This window comes from Chiroxiphia lanceolata, chromosome 2, assembly GCF_009829145.1.
Source record: "Chiroxiphia lanceolata isolate bChiLan1 chromosome 2, bChiLan1.pri, whole genome shotgun sequence".
NCBI lineage: Eukaryota > Metazoa > Chordata > Aves > Passeriformes > Pipridae > Chiroxiphia > Chiroxiphia lanceolata.
The window spans coordinates 81,215,501-81,236,750 of record NC_045638.1 but is presented as its reverse complement, the minus strand read 5'-3'; the positions used below and the strand labels follow the sequence as shown (position 1 = coordinate 81,236,750).

The 21,250-nt window shown below is 42.3% G+C and overlaps 1 protein-coding gene across 1 annotated transcript in view; it reads right to left on the bottom strand.

Moving 5' to 3' along the window:
• Positions 1 to 21,250, bottom strand: part of MAML2 (mastermind like transcriptional coactivator 2) — a 213,385-nt gene that overhangs the window by 11,615 nt on the left and 180,520 nt on the right. The window contains exon 3 of the mRNA XM_032678666.1: positions 279 to 482. Within this exon, the coding sequence (XP_032534557.1) occupies positions 279 to 482 (204 nt within the window). The remainder of the gene's footprint in view (positions 1 to 278; positions 483 to 21,250) is intronic.

Here is a 21,250-nt window from a genome sequence, read left to right as displayed (position 1 = left end):
CATGGACAAACTCCATATGCCTCAAATCAAGTATACACTTGGACTGTTCTTGTAATGACACCACAGTAGCTTGGACATTTAAGTTGTTTCATATAGACTGAAGAAAGTTTCAAAGGGGCTTAGCAAAGTGCTGAAAAATATGAGGCACACTCTTGAAGTTCTAGGCATTGCCAAAACTACCTCAAAATTTAGGGGGCTTTCTTTCCCCATCTTAGCTTTCTTTTCTATTGTTTTTTTGACAACATTTTCCATGTAAAATAAGGGATTAGAAAACTTACAGCTTCTGCCAACATCTGCTGCTGTAGAAGGAGTTGTTTTTGCTCCATCATTTGCCGTTGCAGAGCCTGTTTCTTTTCCATCAGCTGCTGATTCAACAATGATTGCTGGGATGAGTTCATGTAACCACTTCCAGTGTTTGGATTTGAGCAAGAACTGGAGCTTGGAGTGGGGCCAGCTCCCTGGCCTACCACAGAGTGTTGATCCTGAAACAGAAAAAATGGCTCGTGAAGGATGAAAATAATAACAAGCATCAAGAAAAGGAAATAATCCTTTGTATGTAATTAGCTCAAGTTCAGGACACAGCCCACAGACTCTCAGGACAAGTGACCGATACAAAGGCTTTGACAAATTAAGAAGGGGTTTGAATAACTGTTGCTCAGGGGAGACTGAAAATGTACCAGGTGATTCCAGTGGAAAACCTCAATATTGTACCAGGAGCTTGGGAAACATGACCAGAAGTAACAGAGCCGTCCTGGGGATGTCTCAGGAAACATGCATTGGGCTGTACGGCAGTTTGTTTGACCACGAAGGAACAAACTCAGCATCTGCTGGTTCCTACCATCTGGTGAACAGCAGCAAGAAGTTACAGACTTATTACTAGAAGTGGCATTTATTCTTAGAAAATACAGAGGTGGTAAGTTGATACTTGGCAGTGGGGTGAATGGCACTGCTTTCATTCATCCCGTCATCTCCCTGACAAGAGCAATCTCTGAGAGATTGCTAATTGACTCCCACTAGCAACAGGATTAAATAGGCTTAGAGTGTATCAACTTCCTTGGTAAAACAAATGTGTAACTGGGAAGGACCTTGAAGAGTGCTTTAGGGTCTCTAGTCTTGGTGAGGAATCTGGATCTGCTTCCTCTTCCCAGTGTGCAGCTTCATGAGGAAGGGATGGCCAAAATTCATTGAAGAAAGCAATGAGAAAAGTACTTGAGGAGTCAAATCGTGCTCATACAAGATGAGACATGGAATGACAATATGCTGCTCCTTTTCTCTCAGCCATGATTTCCCTCAGCAGCAATATGTTTTCTGCCTACTTGCTCCACCAGTGTTTAGTACTTTGGACTTTACCAAATGTAGGAAATAGCTTTCTCAGTGTACACACAAAACCACTCAGCCTATGTTGGATCATAGCAAAAGTCTGCTCCATGGCCATTGTCCCCCATGGCATCTAGGGAAATATGGACTGACCAACAGTGGAGCAAGACCTGGTCACACATACCCAGGGATCAGTGCTGAGACCAGTTCTGTTTAATATCTTTATTGATGATTTAGATAAGGTTATTGAGTCCACCATCAGCAAATTTGCAGATGACACTAAGTTGGGGGGGAGTGTTGATCAGCTGGAAGGCAGGAGGGCTTTGCAGAGGGACCTGGAAAGCCTGGAGAGTTGGGCTGATTCCAGTGAGATGAGGTTCAACAAGGCCAAATGCCGAGTCCTCCACTTTGGCCACAACAACCCCCTGCAGCGCTACAGGCTGGGCACAGAGTGGCTGGAGAGTAGCCAGGAAGAAAGGGACCTGAGAATTTGGATTGTCAGGAAGCTGAACATGAGCCAGCTCTGTGCCCAGGTGGCCAAGAAGGCCAATAGCATCCTGGCCTGTATCAGGAACAGTGTGGCCAAACAGGTCCAGGGAAGTGATTCTTCCCCTGCACTCAGCATTGGTGAGGCCACACCTTGAGCACTGTGTCCAGTTCTGGGCCCCTCAGTTCAGGAAGGATATTGAGGTGCTGGAGCAGGTCCAGAGAAGAGCAACAAGGCTGGTGAAGGGACTGGAGCACAAGTCCTATGAGGAGAGGCTGAGGGAGCTGGGGCTGTTCAGCCTGGAGGAGGCTCAGGGGAGACCTCATCACTCTCTACAACTTCCTGAAAGGAGGTTGTAGCCAGGTGGGGGTTGGTCTCTTCTCCCAGGCAGCTATCAGTAAGACAATAAGGCAAGGTCTTAAGCTCTGCCAGAAGAGGTTTAGGTTAGATAGTAGGAAGAAATTCTTTACAGAGAGGGTAATCAGGCATTGGAATGGGCTGCCCAGGGAAGTGGTGGATTCTCCGTCTCTGGAGGTTTTTAAGATGAGACTGGATGTGGCACTTAGTGCCATGGTCTAGTAACCACGGCAGTAGTGAATCAAGGGTTGGACTTGATGATCTCAGAGGTCCCTTGCAACCCAGCTGATTCTATGATTCTACTCATGCCCTGAAGACCATGGAGCACTGATGCTTATTGCTTTTCAAACTCCAGGAAAGCCCATTTCTGTGCCTTAGCTTTTGCATCCTTCCACTCCCCAGTGACACTCACTACAGACTAATCCCACTTATCTTTCTGCCATCTGGCAAGGAAGAAATGTAATGATTGTTATGGGTGTTTCTATTTTAAAATAGTTCTGTGGCTTCTAGATGGCGACACATGAGTGTGTAGCTAGTTAGATAAAGTATTTAAAGACTGTTACTGAAATAAAACCCATGACTTTCTTCTGGAGCCACCTGCAGCCCCCAAGGCAGTCTTACAAACCCACCCTTCAAATTTATTGGGCTCTTACACAATAATATCCTGCACACTTTCTTTCAGTTCCAGAAGGAATCCAGGATTGCTCGGCACTGCCACATTTTTCAGCCCTTATGTTAGCTGCAAGATAGAAAATACCTCCTCTCAACAGACCTGCTTGCCAAGTTGTTGTGCAAACTTTTTTGTCTTTCTTAAAATATTTTGAAAAGAAAAATATGTTACAATAAATTGGCTTTGACTTCTGTATTCAAATGACAACTCTAGTTTGAACCCAGCCACATGTTCCATCCATTAATAGAATTCATCTGTTGCATTTTTGCACAGATAGTGCAGGCTCCCCGAATATGCTTTCATAGTCCTGCTTAAAAAAACCAACGAAGGCCAACTTTTTCATTCCCTCATCCCCTACCAGCCCATATAAGCAGTAGGAGGGATTTTGTTTTAAGATAAACTGTAGTGTCCATTCAGAGTACCTATCAAAGAAAGCTCTCCTGTAATAGCCATTGGCACAAAACACCAGCTGCTTGGCAAACAGACCCTGAGAAAACAGTGTAAATCATCAACTTGGAGCCAGGTTGGGGTTTTTTTTCGCATTTGGTCCTTTCCCTGCTGTTCATGAAATGTCAGTGCCAAACCTATGAATCTAAGATATGTTACTTCTCCTGCCTGCTGATCTTCCATCAGCCATGTTGGGATGGGAGAAGTTTCCTAATAAATTAGGGGATTAGCTGCACAGCAGTTTGATCCTTCATGAACCAGTGCTATTGAGCCTTGCTCTCACCCCACGCTTGCAGCACTGCAAATCAGACAGCAGAAGGGCTACACTGCTGTCAGGGATGTGGCGCTCTGCTCCTGCACTTGGACAAAGAGCACCTTCCAACATCCCTGATGAGGAAGGGCAGACTTGGGTTGGAGTCACCCTGCTTTCATTGAACTGTTTCATCCTGCTCTAAGCCTGGCTTTACTGCAGCAGCTTTACTACAACTCCACACATCTAAAGCTGCTGGTACCGCCTTGTGAACCTCATTCCCAGGTTCCCGTGCTGTGGTTCATGTGCTTTAACTTTAGAAACCCCTGACCAAAGAAAGCCTGGAGTGGGATGTGCATGTCCCCTTGCCCAGGGGCGCCTCTGCCCAGCAGGCTGCAGAGGCAGCCCGGCATCTCTCCACCTGCAAAACCCCAAGTGCTTGCCTGCACAGTGACACCATGCACAAGGAAGGTAACCTTTCCACTTTGCCTCCAGGGAGAACATCCATGCAGCCAGGTGTCAGGGACAGGCTGGAAGCTTCACACCTCCAACAAGTACAAATGTCCATCTGAGTCTGCCCCCAGTTCCTGCCCCACTTGTTGACATGCCACATCCCTACAAATGAGCTGCAGCCCTTTCAGAGCTGTGTCTGGTGCCAGCTGGGGCAGTGGCAGCAGCTGAGGGCTGAGTTAGTGTTCACCAAGCACCACAAAACCCCAGCTGGTCCAATGGTGCTGAAACTTCAGCATGACAGTGCTCTAGGTACAAAGCAGGTGTGTTGCACCACGTCCTCTGATGTTACAGTGAGATAGATATAAAACCTATGAGACGCAGAAAGAGGCAGTCAGTGAGAGCTCCTCAGAGGTGGTAGCACAACTAGGGGTTTGTTCATCAGCATCACAAAGAACATTATGTTGAAATGTTTAAATTAGCAGTAAATCAAAGCACATAAGACCAAGTTTGCTTTTCACTATCCTTGCTGCAGCTGACTTTTGTTCATACAAATGAAGGGATGTTTTGGCTTTTAACACACATGAACTTTATAAAATGCACTTTTTTTCCCCCCATTTTCCCTTCATCTCCCTTCCCCTCCCTACTTCTCCTTTCCCTTTCTCTTGCCTCCTTGCTTTGGACCTTTCCAACCAAACTGCACCTTTCTCCTTTCCTCTCCTCTTTCTTTCTCTCTAAAGCTTGTCAGGAGCCCTGAAAGCCTTTTGCAAGCTTATGTCTCTGCATTCTTAGTTCAGAAGTGGTTTAGGGACATTTGGCTGGAAAAGGATGGGCAAACCTTTCATCTCTTTCTCCTGAAATGCCTTAAACTGCCGAATAACTTTGGTGGGACAGAAGGGAAACAATGGTAATTTTTTTTACTAAACCACAATGCCCACAGAGGATGTTTGCTTCCCAGCCAGGAGCCCTGGCATCTGTGCCACGAGGCAAGCTTCTGCTTTTAGCAGATTTTCCCTCAAAAGGAGATGGGGAATTTTTCCACCTTTCTGTTCCTCTGTGGGGCAACTCATTCTGTGCCCAGCATCAAGTCGGGAGTGAACGCATCAAAGTGAGTCTCTTCTAAGTTTAGGTCTCTAACAAAAAATTTAGAGCAGATTCTGTCTAAACTGCCTACTGGAGCTCTCCCCTCACTGTACAGAGGGATGGGGTTGTATAATTAGGCTTCAGATGTTTAATTTAGATAATCAAGTTAGGAACCCAGATTAGATGATAGGAACATTCCCTTACACTCTTCATTTGGGATGCTTCTAGTCACACTTGAGTAAGATGCCTGGAAGAGTGAGTGTGAACTTTGATTTGTCAAGCACTAGTGATCTCTTTCTAAGGGTGTTGTATAGACTGACCAAAAAGCCTCCCAAATTAACCATGCAAAAGATAGGCTGAATTTCTCCTAATACTTGGCTAGAGAGTATTTTTAATGCATCCTGGGAAGATCGCTTTAATATGTATAAATAGCATTTGAAAAACCTGAATATTGCAAGATATTGAGACCTGTTTTTTCTGTGTCTAGTATCAGAGATACAGCTGGGTGAAGACTGCAAAATATTTCCTTTCAGTAATTTTGTGGAGTGTTTATAAGAAGTTGGCTCAGCCAACTTCTGTGTTTTTCTCCTGAGAACATCTGAGCTCTCAGGACAAAAATTTCAGGGCCAACCATGTTTCCAAGGCACATACATAAGGAATCACGGACACTAGCATTGCAATTTCACAAGCCCAGGCTGTCTGCCAGAAATACTTGTGCCTTCATCCAGCCAGGGAAAAGAAGCAAATGCTGTGTCACTCCTTCAACAAACTGGAGTGACGGAGCTCAAGGAGGAAATGTGGACTAATCCCTTTCCACTGAAGCTGGAAATGATCATGACAGTAGAGAGCACACCTGATTTCTGCATCCTCGTGGTGTGATTCACCCATTGGAGGGATAGGTTTGGACATCAAGTTATACAGCAGGTACTAAGCATGCAGAGGGGTAAGTATTTCAGCACACTCAACTGCTGCAGCTTTCACTGGAAGAGCCAAGGACACTCGGCTTTTTAAAAAGACATTTTTTTTTTGACACACTGACATTAAAGTGTACCCTATAACTATTTTCAGAAATAGGTAACACTGTGCACAATCTCACACATAAAAATGGGTGAGCAAATCCCTCAAAGAAGCCAATCCTCACTACTGGTGAGAAACCACGAACAAAAGACTTTGACAGATAGTTAGTTATTTGTGCAATTTTTAATAGAAACCTTTTATTGCACTTTGCCTTTTCAGCACCAAGAGTGCTGCTTACTCCTGAGATCCTTGGGAACTGATTTTCAGCCATTAGTGATTTATTTGTAGCCCTGCCAGAATCCCTTGCTATAAAGCTGCACAGTCCCATAGCCACTAGCAGGCAGTCTTATAACAATGTTCTCAATCCAAACTTCTTAAACTTGGGCAATGTGGGAGCTGCATCTTGCAGGGTCCAAGCTCAGATTCAGCACTTGCACAGACACACAGCAACAGATCCAGGAACAGTGCCTCATTACCAGCCTTGTCCGACAATCAAGTCTTTAACGAGAACAAAGGTTGACAGTGATTAATCATTAAGACATTTCTTGTTCCTTGCTGCACGTGTTGGAGGCAGCCTCCTGCAGAGGCAGTCTGGCAGATTTCCTGTCTGCTCTATACCAGGGCCCGGGTCCGGACACACAGGGATGTCTTTTCCCAAAGCCAAGCACACAGATGAAAGTCTTGTCTCCATTTCTGAGTATGGCAAATTCGGAATTCATGTGCATTCTGCAAAAATAATAAACCCTCAGCTGTAAATCTGATTGCTGTAAATTCAGGCAAAATGACCTAAAGGAGATTTGTTCATGTCAGAATTTTTCCCAGAGACTTCAAGGATGGATTATTAGTATTTTACCACATGCACCATGGTGAACTTTTAATGTCATCTTCTGGCATAATGTATATAAGAAGGTGTCCATTCTAGAAATATTTTGTTTATTTGTAATGAAAATAACATGCACGTGTTGAAAGTTCAACAGAGGAGGTTATTGTGAAATGTCTGCATTAGAAGAGGAATGTTGGCTCCATCGAAGTCAATGGCAAAACTCCAGCTGACTACAACAGGGCTAGAATTTCCTCCCATATCTCCATCCAGCCACAGGGGCACAGTGGCACTCTTGGCTTGGAGTGAGCTCATTTTACACTTTCTGGACAAGATACCTGGTTCAGAGAGACACCAGGAGGGCCTCCACTAATGTACTTGGGCAAAGACTATCCTGTGCACTGTATGGAGCTCTGTATTTAAATCATGAGCTTTAACTTATTTTAAAATAAGTTTCCCAATAAGCATGAATGATGAAGACTTTGGACAAGACCAGACACATAATGATTTGTTCTACTTCAGCATTATCATTTGCAATGGCTGTAATATGCAATACCCACATTGCAACAGGCCAAACCCTTTAGTTTTTCATCACACAATTGCAGGAAAACAAATTAGAGAGGTTTAAGAAAATGCCACTCCTCTAGCTAGAGCAAGAGCTGGTGTGAGTGGGGACCTGTTTTGCCTAGTACTACAGGACAAGGTACGTGCGCACACACAGGCTCTGTGCTTCCACTAAGGAGTGGTAATTTCCAGCTGAGGCAGTGCAAACTTCCTAAACTGACTGAATGAGACATTTGTGATTATCTGTCTGTACCTTTAGTGTGGGCATATATTATCTGTGCATATGTATACCTTATTCATCTAAATGTTCTTGTCTCATTGCCATATGTTTATTATCTTTCCCAAAAATTATCTAGCCTGAGGTTGATACAGGAGAACTACTAGCAATCAAAACTAGAGTCTTGTAAGAGGAAGAGTTGGATAATTCAGTAATAGGTGACACTCTCATACATACATGTTTACATTTAAATGTTCAATTTCCAAAGCAGTGCTAAAAAAGACACTGAAGTTTTACATATAACAGGCTTATGTATAACATGTATCTTTTTCGGCATCTCACCTTATCCTCATGTTTCCCACCGTGCAGTGACTCTGACAGTCCCACTAGTCAAAGGGTATGTAGGCACCATACAGGGAAGCATGGTCCTGAAGTCCCCGAGCTAGTGGAGACCTGGGCTGCTAGGATCACATGGAGTCAAGTGAACTAGGAACATGTGGAAATTTTATTCTCAAAAGCCCCTATTCATTCTCAAAGATAAACCATGCTGGAGAACAATGAGCTGAGGATCATTGAGCTGAGGAACATTGAGCTCAGCAGGATGCTATGTGAATACAACCATCTTCCAGACCTGAACCCACACAGGGCTGTCACTATAAGATCAGGTATAAAAGGGTGCAGCATTTGCAAAACTATTACATTCTAACAGACCTGATGGAAAGAGAATAAGTCTGTGCCTTTTCTTTTGATCATAAAGACTAATGCAAAATTCTATAGGAAATTACTGTAATTTTTTATCCTCCTCATTTACAGGCTATTGTCTAGTTTCCTCAGTTTTTTTCCACTAGCATTTATCTAGGTTTTCTTTGCACCTTCTATATCCCTCCTCATATAGGATTCTCCCTCCCTATAATTCTCTGTAGTTTAAAGATATCTGTGTCACTTCTAAATAACAAGCACAAAAAAAAAGGGAAAAAAATTGATGACATAATGTGAAAATTTTCCTCAAGCAATAAAAAAAGGCAAAACAAACACCATCAATGCCAGTTTTGCTGAAGGAGGGCATGAGGGAGCAGTCAACCTGAACAAAATATTCAGTGAAGAAAGAGAAAAATAATTAAACACAAAGAACAATAGCAACAACAGAAAAACCACATCACTGGAGCCAAACACTTGAATTCAAATGGGTACAACATGGGTGACATGACTGTCAGAGATACATATTAAGATCAAAACTCTCCTGCTGAGAATACACAGCAAGAACATGAACATCCTTAAACCAGAGCCTCCTGGGATTCACTTTCTAAACCAACAGCTCTGAACTCTGACAGAAAACAATGCCCAATACTGAAAAACAATGTGTGAAGAATGGCTCTGACCTGCATCTCCATGCACTGATTGAAGCTATAGGTGAGACATGCCTCAGGTGGGACTGGATCTCTTTGTTCCCAGTTACCCATCTCAGGACTGTGACTGGTGGTAACCAAGTCACTGGGCACAGAAGGGGTTTCCCACTGTGACAAAAAAATGTTTCACAATTGTTTCCCACCGTACAGCCCACAGCACTGGTGCAAGTGAACAACAGAGTTGTGCAAGTGTTCAACAGAGCAGCTATAACTGCCCATCTACTCAGTTTTAAATGAGTCCTTATCACACAACCCCAACTGTGGTCTTATCTCTCCTTGCTGAAGGGCCTTCTCCTTCCTTTATAACAGTCACTGTCTTTGTTATAAAACAACTTAATTTGATGGGTGTTAATTTGCAGGAATTGACATAAACCTTAGGCTCCTGCCATCCCCTTTCACTCTCTTAATGATCGTCATAAAATGGTGCCAGTGGCTGCAGCAGCCTGAGGGTTTGACAAATCTACCTATCCCTCATTTGTCTGTGCCAACAGCAGTTTCATCAGTGTGAAAACACCAGGTTTCCTAAAAAGCACTCCTGGGATTTGACTCACTTTTCATTATGATCTCAAGATGTAGGAAGCAATATGGTTTTCTCAGGTACCCTAGCAGCTCCAAATACTTCTCTGGGCCAGGCAAAGAGTAGAGCCAGGACCCTGAATTTTAGGAAAACAAAATTCCAGCCGTTCAAGGAGTAAGTTAGTAAGAGCCTCTGACAATCTGCCCTCAGGGAATAGGGAGCAGAGCAGAGCTGGGAGATCTTTAAGGACACTTTCCATAGAATGCAGGAGCTCTCAATCCCCAGGTGCAAGAATTCAGAAAAGGAAAGGAAGGGACCAGCATGGATTAGTTGGGACCTGCTGGTCAAATTAAAGGACAAGAAAGAAATGCGCAGGCAGTGGAAGGAGAGACAGGTATCCCAGCAAAAGTATAGGATTGCTTCGCAGTTGTGAAGGGATGAGGTCAGGAAGGCCAACGTGTGGCTTGAGCTGAACTTGGCAAGGGATGCAAAGAATAACAAGAAGAGCTTGTACAGGTATGTCAGCCAGAAAAGGAAGGACAAGGAAAGCACACCTCTCCAATGAACATGACCAGCAAACTGGTAAGAATGGATGAGGATATTCTTAACAACCTTTTTGCCTCAGTCTTGACGGGCAATCTCTATTCCCACATTTTAGTTTTAGTGAAAATTCAGACTAGATATATGGAAGAAATTTTTTTATGATGAGAGTGACAAAACACTGGAACAGGTTTCCTGGAGAAGTTGTGAATGTCCCAGCCCTGGAAATGCTCAAGGTCAGGCTGGACGAGGCTCTGAGCAACCTGGTCTAGTGAGAAAGTGTCCCCGCTCATTGCAGAGGAGTTGGACTAGATGATCTTTAAAAGTCCATTCTAACCCAAATGATTTTATGATACTATAAGATTATTCTTCTCTGAGAGGTAACAGAGTTAGACAGAGCTCACCCACTTATGCTTTCAGTCCTGCAGAGTTTAGCTCTTTGCCTGGCCAGGATCCCTATCACAGGAGTTGATCTGCTGCCTCACTGCTCCTCTGGGCGTGGCAGTGCTGCATGGTGGTGCATCTACTTCATGAAGAAAAAGGTTATCAAAGGTGACAGAGGTCTGCTACCACTGTACAATGGCACAGGCCCTTCAAGGAGCACCTGGCAACTCACTGAGCTCAAAGAAAGCTTAAATGGAGCCAGCTAGAGAGGTCAGAATAGCCTGATCCACCAGGGACCAGTCCTACCTCGGAGAGCATGCCTGGGAGTAATTATCTGAGGAAAGGTTTCTTAAATCAGATGAAGTAAAAAAGAATTATACTTCTGGCATTTATTTAGCTATTTACTGCCCAAATCTTGCAGCGTGGGAAAGAATAACAGACTGTCCAGAGCCTGCCGTATGCCAGCTATCAGATAATGTGTGACTGGAGAATAGGAAGGCTGATGCCAACAAAAACTTTCTTGGATGACTTCTGCTGTTTTGTATTATTCTTGTGCAAGAGCAGTGAAAACCTGTTTTACACCCCTGTTTTTAAACAGACCTACTCTCATATGAAAAGGAACAGGTGGACAGGGTATCTCTGTCCTGTTTGCCTTCTGAGCAAGGGAAAGCACAAATGCGATTTCCTATGTCAAATCATCCTTGTATTTTGCTGTAGTATTTCCCACATTTGGATATAGCAAAAGTCAGTAACCCACAGAGCAAGGAGTAAGGGGCCCTGGATAGTCTGCTATACTCATGCTATTTACCCTGCCAGACAAGCCATGGGCTTTGCTGTGGGGGACACAGCATTGCCTTCTGGCAATGCCTTTGAAGAGGCATTGGGGAGGTTCAAGTTCTGCCCCCATCTTCACATGGTTGGTCAAATCCAGACAATTTAATAAACACATAAACTAAGAAAATACTCAGTTTATTAGTACCAGACTTTTTAGGGGGCAGAGTGTACCCTTCTCACTGTCTGGTGGCAGAGTTGCAGTAAGGAGCCTTTCATTGGCATCTGCAACGCCCACTGAGATACACTGGACCAGACAGTTCAGATAAAATGGTGAAGTACAGATACCCAGCTGACCACTTAACTGTGCTTATGAGGAGAGAAAGCAAAAGGAGAAACCAGCTGAACTAAATGAACTACATGAGTTGTACTACATTCTGTAAGCACTTGGTTAGATACCACAGAGGTAAAAAAAAAAAGGAGTTGGCTTGGTTTGATTTGACTTCCCTGTAGAGGTCATCCCTTAGCAGTTCTGGCAGTTGGACAAAAATAGAGGACAAGAGAGAAGTGTTCATTTATTGTGAGCTTGGTTTATTTTGGATTTTAGATATTCTAAATCTGCATATTTGCTCTACTGCAAAATTATCTTGATCTGTGACATCCTTTTCCCTATCCTAAAAAGCAAAAGTTGGATTCATTCTTGAGCAATAGACAGCATATGCCTCCTTTAACTTAAAAATAAGGTTTAAATGGGATTTACTTGGCTCACTGGTTTGTACTATCTGGCGCAGAAAAAAAGTTTATCCAAAGGCTGTTTTGCAGGCTACTCCTGCAAGCGACCTTCTCTCTGGGCCACACAAATGTTTCTGGTAAGTTTTTAAATCTCATAGGCAGGAGAAGCCTATGAGGCTGGAGCCCGTGTGGATTCAAACAACAGGAGGAGACTCTGGCACAGAAGAATTCACAGATATTTGTTAATTAAGAGAAGGGTGAAAATCTTGTGATAGGTCAAACCATGGGTTCAGAATATCGAAAATATGATGATAAAGATTGATACTGGATAGCAAGAAGTTGTGATGTGACATTTTTGGGAGTTGACACCAAAACTTGAAAAATTGTACTACAGTTACTATTTGATAAAACATCTCTAAAATACTGTGTCCCTCTTGTTATGACAATTATAGAAGTGATGGAAAATACTGAGAGTTTTAATCAATGACATAAAGTACCTCGAATGGGTGTTGAAATATGTATGATTATGTAAATTAGATTGCTTGGGCTAGAAAGGGCAGGTTTACAGAGTAGTTGGTTGGCATGGTAAAGAGCTCTTTCCAAGTACATCTTGTTCTTCAGATCAAAAATGTGTCAAACTCAAGGAATAATCCTTTACTAGCAAGGTCTTTACTTACTCAACTAAAAATGCTTCCTTGATTTTAAATAATGTTAGTTGTACCTCTTGATTTCTGCCCTGCTTCTCTGTAATATTTTTTGTGTGACTAATCAGACTTGAATCTAACAAAAATAAAGTGTTAATTAAGCTTTATCTAATCTCAATCTAATCTGACAGCAGCAACCCCCATCTGCTGCTCTGCTGTGCACTCTTGTTTGGACCACCTACTATACATGGATAATTAGGTGTCGCAACTACTATGGCATCTCATGAGAGTGCTGAGTGATTCAGACAACCATCTTCACAGCCAGGCCCACCAGTCCTTGCTTTCCTAGACACGCAATGGACAGGAGTTACTATATTGTCCCATTTAGGAGCCAGAAATGGGCTCTTTTCATGCCATCAGAAAGTTAGGTATCTAATCCAGTCACCCAGGCTCTCCTGATTGTTCATGCAGTGAAGGTAACTCATTGTCTCCAGAGGGTTAGTGGCCAAGTCTGGCCTCTGAAATGGATGGGATGAATCTGGAGGTGCCTCTGTTCTTCTGCTGACTGGAAGAGCATGGGGGGCTAACTTGGACATGAGATTATACATTGAAATGAGACATCTCTCATCTGATGATAAGAAATCTGACTAAGAAATTACATGGGCACCAAATCTGTAGTAACAGATTTCAGAGCCAAATGCAAGTGCATTGCAAAGATCCCACTGGGCTTTGGACCAAGCTCTGTCATCAAGACAAGTTAATAGGTGTGAGACATGGAGAGCGATGTGCAGAGAACTACAAACGCAAACATCCTCACAGTGAGATGTGTTTGCTTCTGGCCTGCACCTCTCAAGCTCTTCTGGGGGAATTACTCCAACTAATGCCCATCTTGTACATACAGTCATTTTGCAAGGATAAGGAATAATTTAATGTATTCTCCTTCCTTGCTCAAATCAGTCTTATCTAGTCTTTGTCCACATACACTGCATGACCTGATTTTCCTCTCTGAGATAATTCTTCCTAAGCTGCTAAAAGCTTGTCTCAAAAGCCAGCTCAGAGGTCAAGTGAGCAGGATTTCATGATTTCACTGGATATCTTTAAGGAGAAAATGAAAGCTTTGGGTTACACTGTTAGTCTGCCAGCATTAGACATAAGCTGGGTCCAATGAAATCTTCCAGTGCTCACTCTACTGGCAGGAAGCACAACTTCTTGGTCTCCTGGCCAGAGCAGCTATCAGTTTAGATAAATAAAAACAAACAAAAGGGAAAAGAAACATTAAATGAATTGTAAGGGTCAGGCAGACACCTTACAATCTGGTGTAAGTAAAGATCTCTAGAGAGTCACACAAAGACTATGCCTTTACTTCGCTCCATAAGCTCTGACAGAAATTCTCTGCTGAAATTAGGGGCAAAACTCCCAGCAACTTAAGCGGGAACATGGGCTCCTCAAGAGTTTGCCAGCTCTACACTGAGAAGTATACCTGGCTTCTGCAAGGAGCAAACGTTTAAAGGCATGGCATACTGAAAATATGTGGGATAAAGGGAACAATGGATATACAGATAAGCAGACAGCAGATGATATATTCCTTCCTAACAAAGAAGGACAACCCTCTTTACAGCTGAGAGACCTATCAGCATCTTTGATATCATTGTTCTTGGGGGAACTGCTGAATAAAGGGTCTCTGTCTTTTTGAGCATAATTACAACTGATTTTTTTTTCCCGATAAAGAATGTAGTCATTGAGCCATAATAGCATTATTTGATGACTTAAATTCATCCTCTAATCCCTCCAAAATGGTATAAATTATTGAATAAGTCACTCAACCCTATAAAAGCACTTTGAAAACATTTTGTTCAGTACGATAATGATCAGAGAGAATGTAGAAAGAGTTACAGTAAATTAGACTCATGCTCCAAGCTGGCTGCCACTCAGTATACTCATAGCTACATTCTCACCTACTGAGTTAGACACTCTGTCATGGATAAATTAAGATATAGTCAGTTCCAAAGTGTGTTGGCAAGGACCTTTAGTTCCTTCCCATTTTTTATACAGCACATCCATGTGATTTCTGGAGGTACTATCAGAGAGCTGCACAATGTTATGCTTTGGAGAGATGCTGTGGTACCTCTGAGCAAACCCAGAAACAAGGAAAATTAGTTTGGGTAGAGCTAATGTTCCCAAAACACAATATCCAGCATGTAGATTAGCTTCTCAGGCACTCCCAGTTTCTCTGCTGCCAACTTCAAGCAGTGCCACAAGTTAACCCTTAACAAGGTGCCCAGAGGTGAACCTCCCTTCTTAGCAAAGCACTTCCACCGGTATCAGAGCTACTCCTGCAGTGTTCCTGTACTGTGAGGAAACAGACCTACCCCAAATTCAAAACCAACACCAGTGAAAGCCATGCTGTGAGCACCCTGTCTCATCCTACCACTTTCCATCTCTTACATGGCAATAGGGATGCCCCAGTAATGGAGGGCATGTTGTGACACTGGGGTAGCGAAGTGGGATCCTCATCTGAACTGAGGTCCCTTGTGATCATGTATCACTGGTGATCACAACAACTATAGGTGAAATACTCAGCTGAGAACATACTTTGACAGCCCTTGTAATCATACAAAATTTGGTAGTTTTTATTAATAGTATCAGTGTGACAAAACAGTTATTCATGATGCTCCTTAACAAAGGGCATGTTAACTGCTCGAGTCTTATCAGTGACGATGACAGATAGCATGTACCAATAATTACAACAACAGTCCTCTAAATTCTGCATTTCTCTGAATTGCTGATAGACAGCTGACAATTTTAGAAAACAGAGATGCCTTCACTAAGCATCAACATGTGATTCCCTGTACCCCTGTCTAGAAGAGGTGCTACAATCCTTAGATGTGTCACAGTCATGGACTAGCAGATACTTTTGAACTGTGTCCATTCTGAGGAATTTGATCCATCTTACAAAACACTGCATAGGTTTGTTCCTGTGCTGGAACGGAGAGCCAGTGTGCTTGGGACCTAAGCCAAAGCACTAATTCTGCCCAGCTGCCAATGTATTCTGGGAAATTTCTGCCCACAAGCTAAACTTCTGCTTGTTTCTCTTCACTGTAACTGATGCCTCAGCAGAAACGCTGGCCTGACCTTCTCTGCTGCCCTTAATACTGTGCAAAAATCAGTGATATGTTCATAATACAGAAAAATCTAACACAAGTTTCTTCATATGAGTTATTGTTTGTTGCACTTTCTCCTATCCCAGATTCTATTCTATTCTATTCTATTCTATTCTATTCTATTCTATTCTATTCTATTCTATTCTATTCTATTCTATTCTATTCTATTCTATTCTAAATGAAAGAGCATAAGAGCTAGCAAACAGCTCCAGTTACCTGAGTATCCTGTTTCCAACAGCAACTGGTAATAAATACCTGGACTACAGGAAACAGAGTGCAAATAGAGTGCTTCTCCCCCTCATATACCTTGTCCATGTCAATCATACCTGCATGCTTACATCAGGCCCTCCCAGATTTCTCTTGATCACCTTTGCTGCCTTTCTCTGATCCTCTTCTAGGGAGAATGGAACTGCAATGCAGTAGTCAAAATGTGAGTGAATTATGGGTTTAAACATTGGGATAATGATGTTTTGTAGTCTGCTTTCTATTCCCTTTGCAATACTTTGTACCTACTATTTGCCTTTCTGATAACTGTTGATGTCTGTTACTCTGTATTTATAGACATGCGCCATTTCATAGGCATTTATTTGTCAGGAACCTTTCCTCTCTCTTTTTTTTAATTTTTTCTTCTTTCAGCTGGCAGTTGGATTTACAGTGAATAATCTGTGTTATGAGCAAACTTTATCACTCTGTTACCACTTTTTCTAGATCTGTTTGTCTGTTGTACATCAAAGATCCTGGCCTTAATCCCAATGATACAACTTTATTAAGAACCTGACTATTTAATCCCACAGTTTCTTTCTTAACTTGATCTGGCTGTCTCTTAGCCCATTGATAATCTGAACTTTGTTAGATAAGTCTCCACATCTCCTTATTTATATAACAACTGAAAGGAAGTGGAAGTTCCTTTTAAGCAAGACAAGTAGTAGAAAACGGGTATATGCTAAAACAGACCCAATCCATCAACACTTAAATAATCCATCAACGCTCTTCAATAATATTCCTGGCTGTATGTTCTCTAACCAACCAGCAGACCACATCCAAAACACGGGAAAAAGACCCAAGAATCACAATATCCTATATTATGGCATTTAGAGATGCCAAAATAATTCTACTTGTGACCTAAAGCAGCTTGAAGTCTGTTCTAACTTATACCAGATAGAAAGGCCCTGCAGGGACCTACTAGTTCTGTCCAAGACCCTCCTTGAGTGACACTGTGCCTACACAGCAGTGGAAAGTATAAATCTGGTTATGCTGGCTTTCTGGCTACTTGGGGATGCCTGTACTTGAAAAATCTCAGTTGCCCTTTGAAAGGTTGCCAGCTTTCATAGCACTGGAGCAACACATTTAATAATCTCTATCCTCATCTTCCACCTTGGAAGCCAACATGTGAGATGCTGACACAATGGACACAATCTCAATGTTCATATCTTGGGGAGAAATAAAGCTGCCACACTTGGATTATTACCTTAGTGTTTAGATTATTACCTTAAGGTTCTTTATTATCACAGGCATGTTTTGAGAAGTGATATAATAAAAGGATCATCGAGACATTCCTCTCATCATGGCCTCTCCTGCAATCTTCTGGGGACCAAACCAAGCATACAGCTGGTATTTGTGCAGGGAAATATGGACTGGAGACTGAAGCAGGGTCACTTGCATAAGCTCTGAAAAGGTAAAGACTGATACGGGCTTCCACCACCCCTCCAGATATGTCAGGCTGGAGCATCATAACATTCAGAGGAAGAGGTGAAAAAAGAGATTACAGGTTTATAGGAGATATGGAAAGATTTGAAAGACAAGCTTCTGCCTGCTGGAGAAATAATCTTTCACAGAAAGCTTTCAGTGACAGTAACAGAAGTGAAAACCTCTTCATTTGCTTTCTAAGACCTCCACGAGCTTTTCCTCAAAAGACAGAGTTTCATATTTCAATGCCATCAGAAGACCAAACAGCAGCCAAAGTCAACCTGACAAATGCTTGCGCCAGAGATTCTCAGGATGGAAGTCTGCGGGACCACTTGGCCTTTCTAGTCACTGCCAGACAGCTCATTCAGATTGCTAATGGCTCGGTCAAACTCTGTAACCAGCAATGCGAGCCATCAAGACTATACTTTTCCTCTTCTGTGGCTTTTCCTGGAGTTGTGGTGTCCCTAGCCAATGTTTTGTCCTGGCAAGGAACAAGCTTTCTTTTCACCCCTTCTCTGATATTTTGAGATTCCCATTAGTCATGCTGGGAGAACAAAGATGGATCATATGAAGCTGGGATGGAAAACTGGCTGAGCATCCCCTGGAGAAGACAGAAGTCATCTGACCCACTGTGCTCACACCCCTGCTTTCCGTCACCCACCTGCCATCCCCTTCCTGATTCTCTCTTGCTCTACCCCTGTCGAGTTTTGAACATCCTTCACATTTAGATGGGAGAGGATTTGTTCAGTGGGATATTCCCCGAAAACTGGCCTTTGCTAAAGTCCTCTATGCAACAGCAGTACTCCCTCCCTTCTGTAATGACTCAGATGAGTAGGCCCAATGACTCAGTGGCTTGGAGAGCTTAAATATCAAGGGACTATTCACAATAGCCTTCCCTAGCTTGAGTAAGGATTACAAATCTTAGTGCCTTGGGATTGGAAGATTCCACCTCTTTAAGTTGTTTGTAACCTCCCTCCCTGGTATTGCAAAGGCATAATCAGGTAGTACACTGATAAAAACAGTGGAAAAAAAAAATCCTACTTTTCTGTGGCTGCTTAGGCATCACTCTGGGATCCTCAGGGAACCAAGGTAGCATGAAGAGATCAGCGTTATCCCACAGTTTCTTACTTCATGAGATCCAGAAGAGTTTTAGCTTTTTCTAAAACTGCACCTTCTCTGTCTGTTTTCTCCATGAAAAGAGAACATATGCACCTAAGATTGTTACCACATTTCTACTAAAATGCAAAGGACTGAATTGCCAGAAAACCCCTGGACTAACAGGCAGTGGACGTTTGGAAGCTGCAGATGAGAGCAACATGCCCTTGTCTCCATGCCAGGTCCTCCCTCCTGCCCACAACAAATGCACCTGGCAGCATTAGGCTATGCTAGCAGAGAGTTGGCAGCAGAAAAACAGACATTCCAGGGGCTGGATCAGTCTGAAAAGCACATAATGGGAGATGAGAGACTGACCAAAAAGAGAGAGGTTGCTAAACAGATGAAAACAAACTAAAAAATTGTAACGAATTATGATTTCCCAGACGTTCCTTTAAATATACACATGGGATGCATCCAGAACCACTGTGACCAAAATAAAGATGCTATCCAGATAAATACATGTTTATATGTTTGCTTTGATGTAGGTTAACAATAAGTAGTAGAGGGGATGAAAACATTCTCAAATAATCACACTCTTAAAAGATTACATTAAGCTCTGATACACCGTTGATACATCCAGGCAGGAAGAAAAGATTATTTAAACTGAACAGGATTTTTACATATGTAAGTAATTTTATTTGTGCACATTTTTGTTCTACTTTCTCAGGGAAGGAAAATGTGATGTACTTTGAGTGCCTAAAGACTTCAACTTGACATTTATCTCATTTGTTGAAAACAGATCCTTCTGAATTGATTTAATAAAAGCTTCAAGTGCCAAGTTTCCTGCTTGGAGCACTTGTTTTAAACAGTGAATGAAGGTATTTCAGTATCCTTCCCTTTTTTTTTCTTCCAACCCCACAAAGCCCTTTTTTTTTTTTTTTTTACTTTCAGATGTTCACTCTTCATTATTTCTTAAAAACTGTCAAGTTTGAAAATGAGATTGTGACTACTTTTGTTTTGTTTCAAATCCTGTCTATTCCTTCTGCCAAATTGATAAACAACCAAATGAAGATGGGAAAGAATTAGTATCAAACTTTGTTGGAACTTTTTGGCAGTACATGTGTTCGCAGTAAAAGTAAACAAAATATTATTTGTACGTATTTGCAAAAAGCTAACAAGTTTTTATGACAATAGTGAGGCAGCTGCCGAACTACTCCCCTGGCATTCCAGACAGGATTTCAGAGTGCTTGAACTGATTCACACGTCACTTGGTACATTTTGTAGAGGGTACCTTGTTTTTCAGTGGGAGGGTGAAGAAGCATTGTAGCACCAAAAACAGCAACGTTGCTCGTGGGCTCTGAGTACATGCAGAATTCTTCAAACAATACGATTTACAACCTCACTTCTTCCTCTGGCTACTATTATTATTGGAGTTATTATTAGCATTGCAATAGTTTAATGTAATTACAATGGGTATATTACTGCATTCTGAATCTCTCTGAAGGAGCGTGTCCATCCCCTCACCTCAAGCAGAAGAGCAGGTGAGACCATGTCCGAGGGGGGAGGTGCTTCATGGAGTCACCCCTCATGGACACCAGCATAACAGCCCCAACAAACTGCAGATCCTTCAGTGGCCAGTTTCAGGACCCAGGGGAGGGAGAATAGATTTGAACTTTCAAGCAAATGGTCATGGATGAAATGAACTTTCATCCGAAGGTCACTTTCTTAGCTGGCTGCCTGGTTAGCCACTTAGGCACCCATCTACCCAGCCGCCTATGTGACTGCCTATTATTTTTCATCACCCTTATACCTGAGCTCCTACAGATCTTTAAGAGATGATCTTTGAAGAGCTTAAACCTTACAAATCTCTAGTGATTCATGGTTTTGTGAGTCATTGCTAAGTCCCTTTCTGGCTTCCTTGTAGGCCCCCTTCAGCTACTGGAAGGAATCCCTATGAATATGTGCATTTCTCCTTTCCCATGACAAAATGACACAGGTATCTTTGTTGCTGTCAGCTCATCCAACTCCAGTTTACAGAGAACTTCTCTCATGACTGCAGCTCAATGACTCTTATTCAGATGGGCTCCCATGTGTGTTGTGCTTGTTCTCTTTTTCTTTTTTAATCATCTGGCGTAGCCCCAGATACTTCCTGATAAATCATATCTAATGTCTGTCTTGTGGTTTTCTGATGTGAACAGCAACAACAAAATAAAAAATCAAAGTGGTAAAAAGCAATATTAAAAACACATTTAGTGCAAGCACACACTGGGGGGAAATGAAGAAAGCACTAAGCTCTACCTACTTCTCTACAACCACCTTGAAAGTTTGAAAGTTACATTGAAAACGCAGTGGGTTGTAGAGTGAAGCAGTAATGAGAATCAGAGGATTAAATCAAAAAACAATTAACAGTTTTATTCTTGACATGCTGTTTCCTGCTTTTGGTTTAATTTTATCTTTATCATTCAGGTATTTGCATAACTGCTTGACTAAGATGTTAGTAGTATTACTCAGGGAAGTTCAACATTTTGCTGGATTAGAGACATACATTTTTCAGTCCCCACTGATAACAATTACTGTTATTGTGGTTCCTGCTATTAAAAGCTTTCCCTTTCAAGGCTTCTATGGGCTCATTTTT